Source organism: Oryx dammah, unplaced genomic scaffold (assembly GCF_014754425.2).
Source record: "Oryx dammah isolate SB20612 unplaced genomic scaffold, SCBI_Odam_1.1 HiC_scaffold_12, whole genome shotgun sequence".
Taxonomy (NCBI): domain Eukaryota; kingdom Metazoa; phylum Chordata; class Mammalia; order Artiodactyla; family Bovidae; genus Oryx; species Oryx dammah.
The window spans coordinates 16,608,810-16,625,174 of record NW_024070196.1 but is presented as its reverse complement, the minus strand read 5'-3'; the positions used below and the strand labels follow the sequence as shown (position 1 = coordinate 16,625,174).

Sequence of the window (16,365 nt, the reverse complement as noted above, 5' to 3'; positions counted from 1 at the left end):
CTTCGGTATGTAAACTTATGCTGTTTCCAGCTTTATTAGCTCATCACTGTCATCCATACAGAACAGAACTGGGAGGCAAAGATCCCTTGAGACCTGAATTATGGAAACATAGCAAATCAATGGCTAGTGACCTCACCGAATACTTGCTCTGTGTCCCCTGAGGGCTCTGAGCTTCTTCCAGCCAACATCAATCAGAGACCATTTTGGTTCCTGTTCTTTAGGAGACAGAAGCATCACCACCTACAGACCCTCCTTTGATGGCAGATACCTGGCCCACTTCTATCCCCTCCCCTTTCTCTTTCCTTGTGAAGTCCAAGTTTGTTTTAAATTCCACTACTTCTTTGGTTCCAACAAAACTTCAGCACCAAGATGTGCAAAAGAAACCCAAGGGGCATGGACCATGGACATGCAAATAACAGAAGAAGGCATTCTCAGGGAGAGGGAGCTCTTTCAGGAAAGCTTGGCTGAATGCCATTACCTGACCTCAGGCAAAACAATACAACACAGGTCTGGTTTCCTTGGATTGGCCTCAGAGGCAATACTGCTTATGAAAAACAAAAGAAAGAACCAGATTCAGTTTATCTGATCTGCTGATATCTGAAGAAGCTGCTATCTACTAGGAGTCCCTTGGTTCTCAGAATGCAGGTCCAGTTCTGTGTCTGAGGTGGGATATCCTCAGAGACAGTGAGACAAAGTCCTGGCACATGGCCCAAGGCAGGCTCACTGGCCACAAAGATGGCAGGAATGCTGCCCACTGGCACTGCTTTACCACCAGGGGCTTTCTATAAGAGGCTTCCCAGGTGGCGCTAGCGGTAAAGAACCTGCCTGCCAATGCGGAAGACATAAGAGACATGGGTTCCATCTCTGGGTCTGCCAGATTCCTTGGAGGAGGGCATGGCAACACACTCCACCATTCTTACCTGGAGAATTGCATGGACAGAGGCAGACTACAGTCCACAGGTTTGCAAAAGAGTTGGACATGACCGAAGCAACTTAGCACACAGCACTCAGGGTTCCTATTAGCAGGGAAAGAATCAGTGGATAGCGGCCAAAGTGGCACAGCTGGGAAATGAGGTATCCAGGGCTTCTTAACATCCTGGGGGAAGGGGAGGGCGGCCCACGGTGCATATTGGTGCTCAGGATCAAGAGTGTCGGATCTGGCTCCCCAGCTCAAGGTTCAAAAAGAGGTCCCTGGACACAGAGGTCATTAGTTGGTAGAATGAAGAAGACCCCTTAGCATCCTCTGGGAAGCTCCCTGAGGTGGAGAATCTCAAAATAGATATGACAAAGGGCCTAGCAACTAATCTTTATTTCCAAAGCCCCAAAGGGCCAGTCTTCACATAGTAGCATGGTCGGGCATTCCTCATGTTCCTGCTGTGACTGGCGGAGGGGCTGGCGATCCTCTTTGTGGGTCAGTGCTCCTCAGGACCTATATTGCGGAGGGAGCTTGATCATTGGAAGCCACCCTGCCTTGAAATAAAAAACCTGCTTGTGTGCCCTTGGGGAAAACAAAATCACTTAACATCTCTCTCTTTCAAATTCATTACATCTAGCGTCCCCTTAAAATTCTAAATACTATGATTGGGAGTTTGGGATTGACATAGACACGCTGCTATATTTAAAATGGATAATCAACAAGGCCCTAAGTATAGCACAGGGAACTCTGCTGAGTGTTATGTGGCAGCCTGCGTGGGAGGGGAGTTTGGGGGAGAATGGATCATGTATACGTATGGCTGAGTCACTTCTCTGTTCACCTGAAACCATCACAACATTGTTAATCAGCTGTACCCCAATGCAAAATTAAAAGTTTTTTAAAAAATAAAATGGATAACCAACAAGGACCTACCACATAGCACCAGGAACTCTGTTCAATATTGTGTAATAACCTAAATGGGAAAGGAACTTGAAAAATAATAGATAACTGAGCCATGTTGTTGTACACCTACAACCAATACAACATTGTTAATCAACTACACTCCAATATAAAATAAAAACAGAAACCATGATCCTGATATCAGGCAGCCAGTTCTCAAACAGATGAGTAGAATGGCCAGGTAGCCAATGCCTCCAGTCCTTATACGTGTGGTTTCTCATCTGCAGCCCTCGCGGGAACCCGGGCTCTCAGGGCTGATCTGAGAGGTATCTGGGCAACGCTGGGTACGAGTTCACCCTGGTGACATCAGGGTGCCGCTTCCTTACAGTGCCGATCCAGGGCCATCATGAGGACTCGTGAGGAGACAGAGATGCATGGTCTAGCATGTAGAAGTCGCCTTGCCATGCGCTCAACAGGAAGCAGATGTTTTTCTTAATCATATAGAACCTTTCATAATGTTCATGGGGTTCTCCATGTGTGAGAGTGGGTGGTGGGCCGCATCTCCCCTTCCCACACCATCGTGCCACCTTTACTCGAGTGTCCTTGCACACTTTATAGGTGAGAGTGTGAAAGAAAAGGCTTCGTGTGCCTCCGCACCATTTCCTCACTTCCTCTCACCTCGTTCTGCCCAGCGGGCTGGACCACTGTTTCTATATCTGTGATTTAGATCCAGTTCCTGATTCCCAAGATTCCTAAGCTCTCCTTACACTGGACTGTCCTTCTGTCTCATGACCCTGCCCTGCCCAAGTCTCTGATTCTACTTTGCTCCAAAACCAGAGTTAGATAGCAAACACTCTATTCATCCTTACAAGGTTCCAGCTCCTAACACATTAGCCTTGGTAGTATCCTAGATCCTCACTTAGCTGTCTGAGAGGGTCCCATTTATGTCTGGGTCTATGTTTGATTATGTAGCAGAGAAGTCTGGGCTTGGTCAGAGCTGAGACTCTGTTGGCTGGAATGTGACATTATGAAAAGCAGCCCACCTAAGGGTCCCGTGTGTGCTCTGAGCCAACCTGTACCCTAACACTTTTATGGGCTGCTTTCATGGGCTCTTCCGGGCCACAGGATTTGTTCAGGAATGGAGTGCAGGGGTCCAGCCGCCTCTGTGAGCTCTGTGGATAGGGAGCCTGAAATAGACACTGGACTCAGGCATCCACAGGCTGGCTGACGGCAAGGTCCCCAAGCAGCCTGGCCCTGGAGAAAAGAGGACAGAGCTTCATCAAAGATAACCGATATGAGTGAAAGCCACAGCAGAGCAGTGACCCTGAGCCAAGGAGAACTAACTGGATCCAGAGAGAGCACGAGGCTGTGTGTGGTCTCTGCTAACCAGCTCCCTTGCTTCAACTCCGTAAGAGAGCCTGTGGGGCAGAGGAAGGTACAGGGCAAGGAGGAAATGGTTTCCAACAGTGACAAGAACTGGGAAGAAAATAAAGCAAATACATAAAGTAATATGATGGAGGGAGCAAGACTGGGGCACAAGTGTATACCCGGCTGTCTTCAGGCCTCTTCTCTGGATGCCCATTTCCAGGAGGCACTCACCTTGTCCTGACCATTTAAATGGCATCTCTACACAGATAACTCTTATATTGCCACCTCCACCTCTTCTCTCCTAAATTCTCAGCTTGTGTATCAAATACCTACCAGGCATCTCCATCTAATAGGCTTCTTTTTTTTTTTTCAATGTTTATTTAGTATCTGCTTGCTTTTAAAAATTAAAGGATAGTTGATTTACAACATTGTGTTGGTTTCTACAGTTTATTATCTCCATACCCCATTTCTGGTTTCTCTGCCCTTCTAGACCTCTTTTTCTGCTTTTGCTATTTCAGTTAATGTTGCAGGAACTGACCTAATTGCACCCTTGATTCTTCTGTTTCCCTCACACATAAGATAACCATATGATTATTATCTAAACTGGAACGCTTGTGAGAATAAAGTGGGGGGTTATTAATAATTAGGTTAGTACATGTGTGTGCCGAGTCGCTGCAGTCCTGTCTGACTCTTCGCAACCCTACGGACTGTTGCTCTCTAGACTCCTCTGTCCATGGGGTTCTCCAGGCAAGAATACTGGAGTGGCTGCCATGTCCTCCTCCAGGGGATCTTCCCCACCCAGGGACTAAACCTGTGTCTCTTCCATATCCTGCATTGGCAGGTGGGATCGTTATCACTAGCGCCACCTGGGAAGCCCAAGGCTAGTATAGCGGGTATAAACTAGGATAGAATCTCACTGGTGGCTTAGAGGTTAAAGTGTCTGCCTCCAATGCGGGAGACCTGAGTTCGATCCCGGGGTCGGGAAGATCCCCTGAAGAAGGAACTGGCAACCCACTCCAGTATTCTTGCCTGGAGAATCCCATGGACAGAGGAGCCTAGTAGGTTACAGTCCACGGGGTCGCAAAGAGTCGGACACGACTGAGCGACTTCACCTCACCTCACCTCAAACTAGGATAACTGGTTTATATGCTACATCGAATCCACGGAATTTCAAAATATTGCCCTAATTTGATGCCCATCTGGCTTCTCCATCTCGCTCACTCTAGTCCAAACCCATCACCTGTTATCCTGATTCCTGCACAGTCCTCCAAGTGGGCTCATATCTGTTTTTTATGTGTATTTCCTGTGATGCCACTATAATATATTGCCATGTGAAGGCAGAGTCCTTGTGTATGTATAATAATGAATGCGGAAAGGAACTTTTCTTATTTATAGACACAGAAACTTCTGGAAGCATAGAAATGGAAGTGCTAAGGCTTGTTTCCTCTGGGGAGAGCTATGGGGAGGGAAGTTGACAAAGAGTCTGAAGCGGGGGTGGCGAACACTCACTTTTAAATGAACACTTTTATTTTTGCCTTTTTCTAAAAACAGTGTGCACACTGTTGCATGGGAAGGTATTTTCCAAGAATGCCAGGGGTTTTTTTTGTCTGTAATCTACTGATATGTCCTCCTTTCCCCAATAACTCTGGAAAAATAATTCCATTTTATTTCAAACTGTGTCACCTGGGACACAAAGCCCCTATCCAGACTTAACTATATGTGAGTTATGTAAGAACCTGCCCTATTTAAATCTGGGAGGGAAATACTGTTTTCTAAGAGATGCTTTACCCATTAAAGACAACGCAGGTTGGGGTTTTTTTTGAGCATGAGCCACCCATTCTCCTTGACTGGCCCTGCAATAAACCTTTCTATATTCCAAAAAAAACGCTATCTTGTTAAAAACTCTCTGATAACCTACACGCATTTTTTCGCTGGGTCCTTGCATCAAGCCTGTGGGGATTCCCAGTTTACACGTGAGGAAATCTAGGCACAGAAAGGTAAGGACCCAAACAAGATCACATCACTAGAAACTGCCAGAGCAAAGATTGCGGTCCAGACCCACCTGACTACAAAGCTCTGTCTTTAACTATCACCACACACTAGCACCATCTTGGAACAGTTTCTTTAGGAAACATGCCACACCAGTCAAGTCTCCCTCTCCATTTTAAGATGTGGCCCTAATCCTCCATGTCATCATCTTAAAGGCGCTGCAGTGACATTACCACCATAAAGAACATCCAGCAAATCTTACTCCATGGGAAGCTACACTGAAATGATCTGAAAGGGCTAAAGATCGTGTAAGATGATGGTAACTTTCCTCTAAGTGTGACCTGCGCCAAGCCAGGCAGAGACTGAGGAGTGCTTCTCGCTACTTCAAGTTCAGTCTCTCAATTACATACCGGGATGGCTAGATACTTCACCAATGTAACATTAATGCCTTTGATAGTCCATTTTAGACTGTGAGTCAACACCTAACCTGAGAGTTCCTCTTTCTGGAAGGGCCAATAATGCTTCAATAAAAATAAATGACTTCAGTTTACCTGATGCTTACTAAAGCTATAGCTTATACAGCTGTAACTTTCTGTTGACTGAAACGAAGCACTCCCCATCAAAAGAGAAATATTTGTCTTAGGGAAGTTATAGATCCTTATTTCATTCATAAAAGGGCTAAAGTATGATGTCCATTTTGATCAAGAAATAGTGCTTTCAGCATGATCCAAATTCACTAAGTGAACCAAAGGTAGCATCCTGTAATTCAAGGAAAGTTAATAAAAAGGGAGCAGAGTAAAAACTTAAACCTCATCCACTTCATGCCATCTATTCTAATTTACTTTTCACATACATCACAGAGTTGCACATGTCAAGACAGACATGCAATCTATATCTACCTGCACAAGGAAAACTAGCATTGGAAACAGTTACTCAGCTAATTCAAGACTAAAAGTTTCATCCTTGCCTCAATTTCCCAAAGACTGCTTGGATTATCTCTAGACTCAAAAAGATAGGGGTACCATCTCTATCATTGTTGGATCAGCTGGTAAGTATCTTTGTGATAACTGATTTATATTTGTACAGGTTCTTCAAATGTAACCTTTAGGAACCAGTGGAACTGAACTTATTTTTTGTTCCATATCTAGTTTCACTGCCTTGTGTCTAACTGGTAATGCATCCACTTAAATTCAAGAATATTCAGTAAAAGTATCAAAGTTGGAACTGTATGTAATGGTTATGGAATTTATATGATGGTAATAATGATATCATTCATTGAGAGCTCTGTAAGTGAGTAATTATGCTCAGGGACCTTAAAATATAAAATACATTAAGCCATTTAATCCTCACTATAACTGAAAAAAGAAAGCATATTCCTCTTTAGAAAACTAAAGCATAAAGTAACTTGCTCACTTGTGTTAAGAGGTAGAACCCGACTACTATGTAGCTACTAAAAATCATGTTTTAAATATTACTTAATGATGGAGGAAATGCTCACCACTTAATAAAAATAATCACACAAATTTATATGTCTAATGTGTGTCTGTATCTCATGCATACATAACACACATATGACAACAATTTACTGAATATATGTATACATATGGAATTAAAAGTCTGGAAGGTAATGTTCTTAATTGTTAACAAGTCAGTAGGGTGATGAGTGATTTGTTTTCTTTTTGTATCTTTCTGATTGCCAAATTTTTACAACAAACATGCATCATTTTGAGAGTCAAAAAAAGCAATAAAAATGTTTAAAAAATTGTTCCAGATTCTATAGAAAATTTAAACAGATGAGTTTTCATAAAATAAATAGAAAGTCAAAGAGTTGTCCTCCTAAAACAACTTTGAATTTATTGGCTTACTAAAAAATCTAAAACACGTTAGTGAACTGAAAGTTGCTCAGTTGTGTCTGACTCTTTGCGACCCCATGGCCTGTACAATTCATGGAATACTCCAGGCCAGAATACTGGAGTGGGTAGCTTTTCCCTTTTCCAGTTGGACCTTCCCAACCCAGGGATCGAACCCAGGTCTCCTGCATTGCAGGTGGATTCTTTACCAGTTGAGCCACAAGGGAAGCCCAAGAATACTGTAGTGGGAAGTCTATCTCTTGTCCAGGGGATCTTCCCCACCCAGGAATTGAACTGGGGTCTCCTGCATTGCAGGCGGGTTCTTTACCAACTATCATGGAAACCCTATAATACATTAAGTGAAGTGAAGTGATGTCACTTAGTCGTGTCTGACTCTTTGCGACTCCATGGACTGTGGCCCACCAGGATCCTCCATCCATGGGATTCTCCAGGCATGAATACTGGAGTGGGTTGCCATTTCCTTCTCCAGGGGATCTTCTCAACCCAGGGATCAAACCTGGGTCTCCAGCATTGCAGGCAGATGCTTTTAACCTTCTTCCAACACTCTTTAAAATGTTCTAGAATTAGGCCATCCTACAAGACTTTCCATGATGATGAAAATGTCCTATCTATGCCCTGCCATCCAGAAGTGACTGGAAATGTAGCTAGTATGATTGAGGAACACAGTTTTAAATTTAATTTTATTACAATTAATTTAAATTTAAATAGTCACACATGATTAGTGACTGCCATGTTGGACACTACAACCCAACTAAAGAAAATGGAACAAAATCTCCAAATTCTTTTTTAAAAACCAGTAGCACTCTTGCCTAAACATGAAAAAATGTAAACCATGACTTCTCTGGTGGTGTAGTGGATAAGAATCCACCTGCCAATGCAGGGCACATGGGTTCGATCCCTGGTCCAGAAAGATCCCTTATGCCACGAAGCAACTAAGCCTGGACATCACAAATACTGAGCCAGTGCTCTAGAACCCATGAGTTGCAACTATTGAGCTTGCCTGCTGCAACTACTGAAGCCAGTGCTTCTAGAGCTGTGCTCCACAACAAGAGAAGCCACCACAATGAGAAGCCTGTGTTGAGAGTATTGCAACAAAGAGGAGCGCCCAACTAACTGCAACCAGAGAAAGTCCACACAAGCAACGAAGACCCAGCAGTCTCAGAAATAAACACATAAAGACAAATTTAAACTCTTCCAGAAAATTGCAGAGGAAAGTAAACTTCCAAACTCATTCTATGAGGCCACCATCACCCTAATACCAAAACCTGACAAAGATACCACAAAAAAAGAAAACTACAGGCCAATATCACTGATGAACATAGATGCAAAAATCCTTAACAAAATTCTAGAATCAGAATCCAACAACACATTAAAAAGATCATACACCATGACCAAGTGGGCTTTATCCCAGGGATGCAAGGATTCTTCAATATCTGCAAATCAATCAATGTAATTCACCACATTAACAAATTGAAAAATAAAAGCCATATGATTATCTCAATAGATGCAGAGAAAGCCTTTGACAAAATTCAACATCCATTTATGATAAAAACTCTCCAGAAAGCAGGAATAGAAGGAACATACCTCAACATAATAAAAGCTATAAATGACAAACCCACAGCAAACATTATCCTCAATGGTGAAAAATTGAAAGCATTTCCCCTAAAGTCAGGAACAAGACAAGGGTGCCCACTTTCACTGCTACTATTCAACATAGTTCTGGAAGTTTTGGCCATAGCAATCAGAGCAGAAAAAGAAATAAAAGGAATCCAAATTGGAAAAGAAGAAGTAAAACTCTCACTGTTTGCAGATGACATGATCCTCTACATAGAAAACCCTAAAGACTCCACCAGAAAATTACTAGAGCTAATCAATGAATATAGTAAAGTTGCAGGATATAAAATCAACACACAGAAATCCCTTGCATTCCTGTACACTAATAATGAGAAAGTAGAAAAAGAAATTAAGGAAACAATTCCATTCACCATTGCAACGAAAAGAATAAAATACTTAGGAATATACCTACCTAAAGACCTATATATAGAAAATTATAAAACACTGATGAAAGAAATCAAAAAGAGGACACTAATAGATGGAGAAATATACCATGTTCATGGATTGGAAGAATCAATATAGTGAAAATGAGTATACTCTCCAAAGCAATCTACAGATTCAATGCAATCCCTATCAAGCTACCAGTGGTATTTTTCACAGAGCTAGAACAAATAATTTCACAATTTGTACGGAAATACAAAAAACCTCGAATAGCCAAAGCAATCCTGAGAAAGAAGAATGGAACTGGTCTTTAGGTAGGTATATTCCTAAGTATTTTATTCTTTTCGTTGCAATGGTGAATGGAATTGTTTCCTTAATTTCTTTTTCTACTTTCTCATTATTAGTGTACAGGAATGCAAGGGATTTCTGTGTGTTGATTTTATATCCTGCAACTTTACTATATTCATTGATTAGCTCTAGTAATTTTGTGATACATATACACAATGGAGTATTACTCAGCCATTAAAAAGAATACATTTGAAATCAGTTCTAATGAGGTGGATGAAACTGGAGCCTATTATACAGAGTGAAGTAAGCCAGAAAGAAAAACACCAAAGGAATCAACTTGCCTGACTTCAGGCTCTACTACAAAGCCACAGTCATCAAGACAGTATGGTACTGGCACAAAGACAGAAATATAGATCAATGGAGCAAAATAGAAAGCCCAGAGATAAATCCACACACATATGGACACCTTATCTTCGACAAAGAAGGCAAGAATATACAATGGATTAAAGACAATTTCTTTAACAAGTGGTGCTGGGAAAACTGGTCAACCACTTGTAAAAGAATGAAACTGGATCACTTTCTAACACCATACACAAAAATAAACTCAAAATGGATTAAAGATCTAAATGTAAGACTAGAAACTATAAAACTCCTAGAGGAGAACATAGGCAAAACACTCTCTGACATAAATCACAGCAGGATCCTCTATGATCCACCTCCCAGAATACTGGAAATAAAAGCAAAAATAAACAAATGGGATCTAATTAAAATTAAAAGCTTCTGCACAACAAAAGAAACTATAAGCAAGGTGAAAAGACAGCCTTCCAAATGGGAGAAAATAATAGCAAATGAAGCAACTGACAAACAACTAATCTCAAAAATATACAAGCAACTCCTGCAGCTCAAGTCCAGAAAAATAAATGACCCAATCAAAAAATGGGCCAAAGAACTAAACAGACATTTCTCCAAAGAAGACATACAGATGGCTAACAAACACATGAAAAGATGCTCAATATCACTCATTATCAGAGAAATGCAAATCAAGACCACAATGAGGTACCATTTCACACCAGTCAGAATGGCAGCGATCCAGAAGTCTTCAAGCAATAAATGCTGGAGAGGGTGTGGAGAAAAGGGAACCCTCTTACACTGCTGGTGGAAATGCAAACTAGTACAGCCACTATGGAGAAGAGTGTGGAGATTCCTTAAAAAATTGCAAATAGAACTGCCTTATGACCCAGCAATCCCACTGCTGGGCACACACACTGAGGAAACCAGAATTGAAAGAGACACGTATACCCCAGTGTTCGTTGCAGCACTGTTTATAATAGCCAGGACATGGAAACAACCTAGATGTCCATCGGCAGATGAATGGATAAGAAAGCTGTGGTACATATACACAATGGAGTATTACTCAGCCATTAAAAAGAATACATTTGAAATCAGTTCTAATGAGGTGGATGAAACTGGAGCCTATTATACAGAGTGAAGTAAGCCAGAAAGAAAAACACCAATACAGTATTCTAATACATATATATGGAATTTAGAAAGATGGTAATGATAACCCTCTATGCGAGATAGCAAATGAGACACAGATATACAGAACAGACTTTTAGACTCTGTGAGAGAGGGATAGTGTGGGATGATTTGGGAGAATGGCATTGAAACATGTATACTATCAGGTAAGAAATGAATCGCTAGTCTATGTTCAATACAGGATACAAGATGCTTAGGGCTGGTGTACGGGGATGATCCAGAGAGATGATATGGGGTGGGAGGTGGGAGGGGGTTTCAGGATTGGGAACTCATGTACACCCGTGGCTGATTCATGTCAATGTATGGCAAAACCAATACAGTATTGTAAAGCAAAATAAAGTAAAAAAAAAAAAAAACAAAAAAAAACCCCCCACAACTTTGGGGCAGCAACACTAAAAAAAAATAAGTAAACTACAGGCAAATTTCACACATGCATATCAAGGCAAAAAGTAAATAATGTACTAAGTAAGTATGAACAAAACAATTCAGCACACATTAGATTAGTTATGTACTGGAAATTCAAGATGGCTCAATATTTGGAAATCCATTAATTTAAACTACTATTAATAGATCAAAAGAGAAAAGTCAGAACTATCGCTGTTGAAAGGCATTTGTTAAAATTAAAAATACATTCCTGATTAAAACTCTGAATAAAATAGGACTATGTTTACATTTGCCGCTGCTGCTACTGCTGCTAAGTCACTTCAGTCGTGTCCGACTCTGTGCGACCCCACAGACAGGAGCCCACCAGGCTCCCCCGTCCCTGGGATTCTCCAGGCAAGAACACTGGAGTGGGCTGCCATTTCCTTCTCCAATGCATGAAAGTGAAAAGTGAAAGTGAAGTCATTCAGTCATGTCTGACTCTTAGTGACCCCATGGACTGCAGCCTACCAGGCTCCTCCATCCATGGGATTTTCCAGGCAAAAGTACAGGAGTGGGGTGCCATTGCCTTCTCCTTACATTTGCATAACATGTTAAATATATATCTTGACCTAGAAGACTGCATGGGGAAACAATAAAATTGAGAAATGATAAAAACAATCCATTAAACTCAGAATGCTCCCATAAATACTGAATGAAGTGTAGTATGCTCACTATTACCACTATTACTTTAGTTGGTTCTAGAGACACAAGTCAGTGAAATTAGACAACAGAAGAAAAAAGGAGGTTGAAAATTTGAAAGAAGTAATATATTATCAGTGACTGCATATTATTAGTGTAATCCTGGTAGACTAATTCAAACAATTACAAACAGTATAATGTACTGGTTAGGAGCATATGTTCTGAAGCTGTGATATTGGTTCAATTGCTGTCTCTATTAAATAATAACTTTGTGACCTTGGGCTAGTTATTTAAACTTTCTGTTTCCTTCTCTGTAAAATGGGGACAATAAAATTATCTACTATAAGGTTATTAAGAAGATTATATATGTAAATATATTGAGAGCTCATATAACATGCCTGTATTTAATATATACTACATAATATCACTATTAAGATAATAAAATTTTAAATAATAAATTATTGAATACATAAATTACTAAATTTATTAATTTTGCAAAATAAACAAAAATCAAAAACCTTCCCATATTAAAAAGATTTCATTAATAATTGCAACACACTGAACTAGGAATAAACATTTCTTATGTGCAAGATTAAATGAGGATATTTAAAATGCTATTAGGGAATAAAAAGAATAGTTAAATAAAAGGAAAACATATATCATTCTTAGATAAGAAGATTCAACATCATTAGGTTATAGATTCCTAAATTACTCTGGACTTCCCTGGTGGCTCAGATGGTAAAGCGTCTGCCTACAATGCGGGAGACAAAAAAACTAGCTTAAAGTGATTCTAAATTCATACAAAGATACACATGAAAAAAGCGAAGACAGAGCAATGAAAGAAGATTAGCATGAACAGATATGAGGCATAGTACGGTGCTAAAATATTCAAAAGAGTATGGTATCAGAATGTGAAAAGACAGATTAAAGCTATATTTTATAGAGCATAGAAACAGAACCAAATACATATGGAGCTTTAATATATGCTAAATGGGGGAGGTCTGCATATGAGAAGGAAAAGATTGATTATTCAACAAACACCAGTTACAAAATCCAGTAGGCAATCTGAAAAAAAAAAAATAACGTTCGCTCTGTACGTGATTCTTTAAGTCAAAATAAGTTCTCTGTAGAATGGAGTTTTAATTGTGAAAGTGAAAAAAAGGCAGTGGATGAAATACTGTTTTTCTATAAGCTTGGACTATGGAAGATCTTATGATATAAAACTTGGGAGCTATAAAAAATTGGTAGATTCAGTTATGTAATACCCCCAAATTTCTGCATGGCCCCAAACCCCAAAGATACATCAGAGACAATGATAAGTTTAGAGGAAAAACATGGAATCTGCAGCAGTCCCACAAAGAGTTAACTACTCTGACCAGTAAAGAGCTTATACAATCAGTCAATGTGACCAACAACTCAACCGAAAAGTGATCTAATAATATAAGCAGATACTTCATAGGAAAAAAACTAACTTTTTCTATTTAATGGAACTTGTGATCAGAAACATGTGATATCATTTTATCTTATTAAATCACAAACAATGAAAAAAGCCGTAACATTTATATGATGAGGATACTGGAAACAGTGCTTGTTATTAGTATAGTGTTGTATATATTAGTATTTGTTGTTTAGTCATTAAGTCGTGTCCGACTCTTTGTGACCCCATGCACTATAGCTTGCCAGGCTCCTTGTCCATGGGATTTTTCAGGCAAGAATACTGAAATGGCTTGTCATTTCTTCTCCAGGGGATCTTCCTGACCCTGGGATCAAACCTGCATCTCCTTCACTGGCAGGTGGATTCTTCATCACTGAGCCACCAGGAAAGCCCCCTATGTTAGTATAAGCAGTATTAATATACTACTGCACGAATGTTGTTTATATTAGTATCAGTATTACTATATTGCTGGTTCATGTATAAATTGGTTCAACCTTTCTGGCAGACAATTTGGCAGTATCCATTATAGTTTAAAGGCTTTCCTGGTGGCTCAGACGGTAAAGAATCCTCCTACAATGTGGGAGACCTGAATTTGATCCCTGGGTTGGGAAGATCCCCTGGAGAAGGGAATGGCAACCCAGCCCAGTATTCTTGCCTGGAGAATTCCATGGACAGAGGAGCCTGATGGGCTACAGTCCATGGGGTCTCAAAGAGTCGGACATGACTGAGCAACTAAGCACAGCACATTATAATGTAAAACACACATGCCATTGCCCTAGCTATAAAACTTTCAGAATTTACCATACAGATACACTCACAAACGTGCTGTGTCACACGCACATCTGTGTGTGTGTGCTCAGTTTTGTTTTTTGGTAAGGGAAAACACATTCATTGATAGGAGCTGGATAAATAAATGTAATTGGAGAAGGCAATGGCAACCCATTCCAGTGTTCTTGCCTGGAGAATCCCAGGGATGGGGGAGCCTGGTGGGCTGCCGTGTATGGGGTCACACAGAGTCGGATACAACTGAAGCGACTTAGCAGCAGCAGCAGCCGCAGCAAATAAATGTAGTATATGCAGAAAATAAAACATTATACAGGCACACCTCTTTTTATTGTGCCTCACAGATGTGTATTTTATACATCAAGGGCTTGTGGCAACCCTGCATTGAGCAAGTCTATCGGTGCCATTTTTCTGACAGCATTTGCTCTTTGTATCTCTGTGTCATATTTTGGAAATTTTCACAATACTGCAAACGTTTATTATTACTGTATTTGTCATGGTGATATGTGGTCAGTGATCTTTGATGTTATTATTGCAAAAAGATTATGATGCGCTGAAGATTCAGATAATGGTTAGCATTTTAGGCAGTATTTAAAATTAAGGTATGTACACTTTTTTGGATATAATGTTATGACTACAGTATAATGTAAACATAATTTTACATGCATTGGGAAACCAAAAAATTCCTGTCGACTTGCTTTACTGAGATATTTGCTTTATTGCAGTGGTCACGGATCAAACCCATAGTATCTCCAAAGTCTGCCTATACAGTCATTAGAAATGAGAAGACAGCTTGGATTGAGTTTTGATGGGAATTAATCTCTAGGATGGAGTGATAAATACTGGTATAGATTTATATGTGCTCTTATTGGTTTAAACACATACACACAAGTGTTTGTAAGCACAAAAAAAATTCCTTGGGTGAGAAGATAGTCCAGAGAGAAAAACTGCATAACTGAGGGACAGACAAGTCCTCAGTTACTTTTCATTGTATACCATGTCAGGCTTCCCAGGTAGCTCAAATGTCAAAGAATCTGCCTGTGATGTGGGAGACCTGGGTTATACCTTTTGCATTTTATCCTAAGAATATACTTTACCTGTTCCAAAATTTATTGCTTTCAAAATATATTTTATTTATTTATTTTTGTTTCTTTCTGTTCTCAAGGAGGCAATTCTGGCTCTTTCCACATTATATTGATACAATTAGCATAATCTTAGCTCCTGTCCCCTACCCTCCTTTATTTGTGTCTGGTGTTAGTCGGCAAGTCATTGCCACCCCATAGACTACAGCCAGCCAGGCTCCTCCGTCCATGGAATTTCCCAGGCAAGAATACTGGAGTGGGTTGCCATTTCCTTCTCCAGGGGTCTTCCCGACTGAGGGATCGAACCCAGGTCTTCTGCATTGTAGGCTGATTCTTCACCAACTGAGCCACTGTCTAAATAGTAAATAACTGTCCCACAAATGAGCAATAGAAATGTGGGACAAAGTATTTCCATGTTACAGAACAACGTTAGCAGGACATTAAAATATGTACCTGGAAAAGATCTGAAAACCTCTGCAGCAAATGTTAACAGTGTTTATCTTGAGTAGGGGCATTGTAGGTAAGTTTGGTTCTGGTCATGGCATTTTCTGTGATCTCCAAAGTTTACACGATAATGTCTTACTTTGGTAATAATTTTTAAGTTTTTTTTCTTGTATAACTTTCTGCTACTCACCTGGTTCCTGTCCCTGGCATTTGCATATCGAAACCTCTGGATATAGTAGAAGACCAGCCAGGCAAGGGAAATGATCATAAGGACGATGAAGGAGATGGACACAAACACGACCGAGGTGCGGCTCACGTATTTCTGCAAGTTCCGGGTCCCGATGGTGATGTACATGGTCACAGTGATGTTTCTCTCCAGCAGGCTTACTATCTCCTTCCCTTTGGGCTCAGGAATCATTATTGCCACGATGTCTTCGACACCTGTTGTGAGAGGACAACAAGTGTAAGGCGATGAAAGAGATCACAGGGAAGTGTCTGAACAAAATAACACGCACCAAATGATGGTACTTCTTTCAATGAGTCTGTGCTGGACCAAAAAGCCAGGCCTATTTCTCAGATCTAACAGCCAGAAATGGAGGTGAATTTTCCTTTCTTCAGCTACTGTGGGATGCTGCTGTCTTATATATGAGAAAAGAACCTAAAAAAAAAAAACTCATGTTTTTGGTACCAGCGAGGTTA

At 40.4% G+C, this 16,365-nt stretch overlaps 1 protein-coding gene across 1 annotated transcript in view; it reads right to left on the bottom strand.

The window, feature by feature from the left end:
- Positions 1-16,365, bottom strand: part of RNF150 (ring finger protein 150) — a 280,841-nt gene that overhangs the window by 99,553 nt on the left and 164,923 nt on the right. The window contains exon 2 of the mRNA XM_040250469.1: positions 15,857-16,107. Coding sequence (XP_040106403.1) covers positions 15,857-16,107 — 251 coding nt within the window. The remainder of the gene's footprint in view (positions 1-15,856; positions 16,108-16,365) is intronic.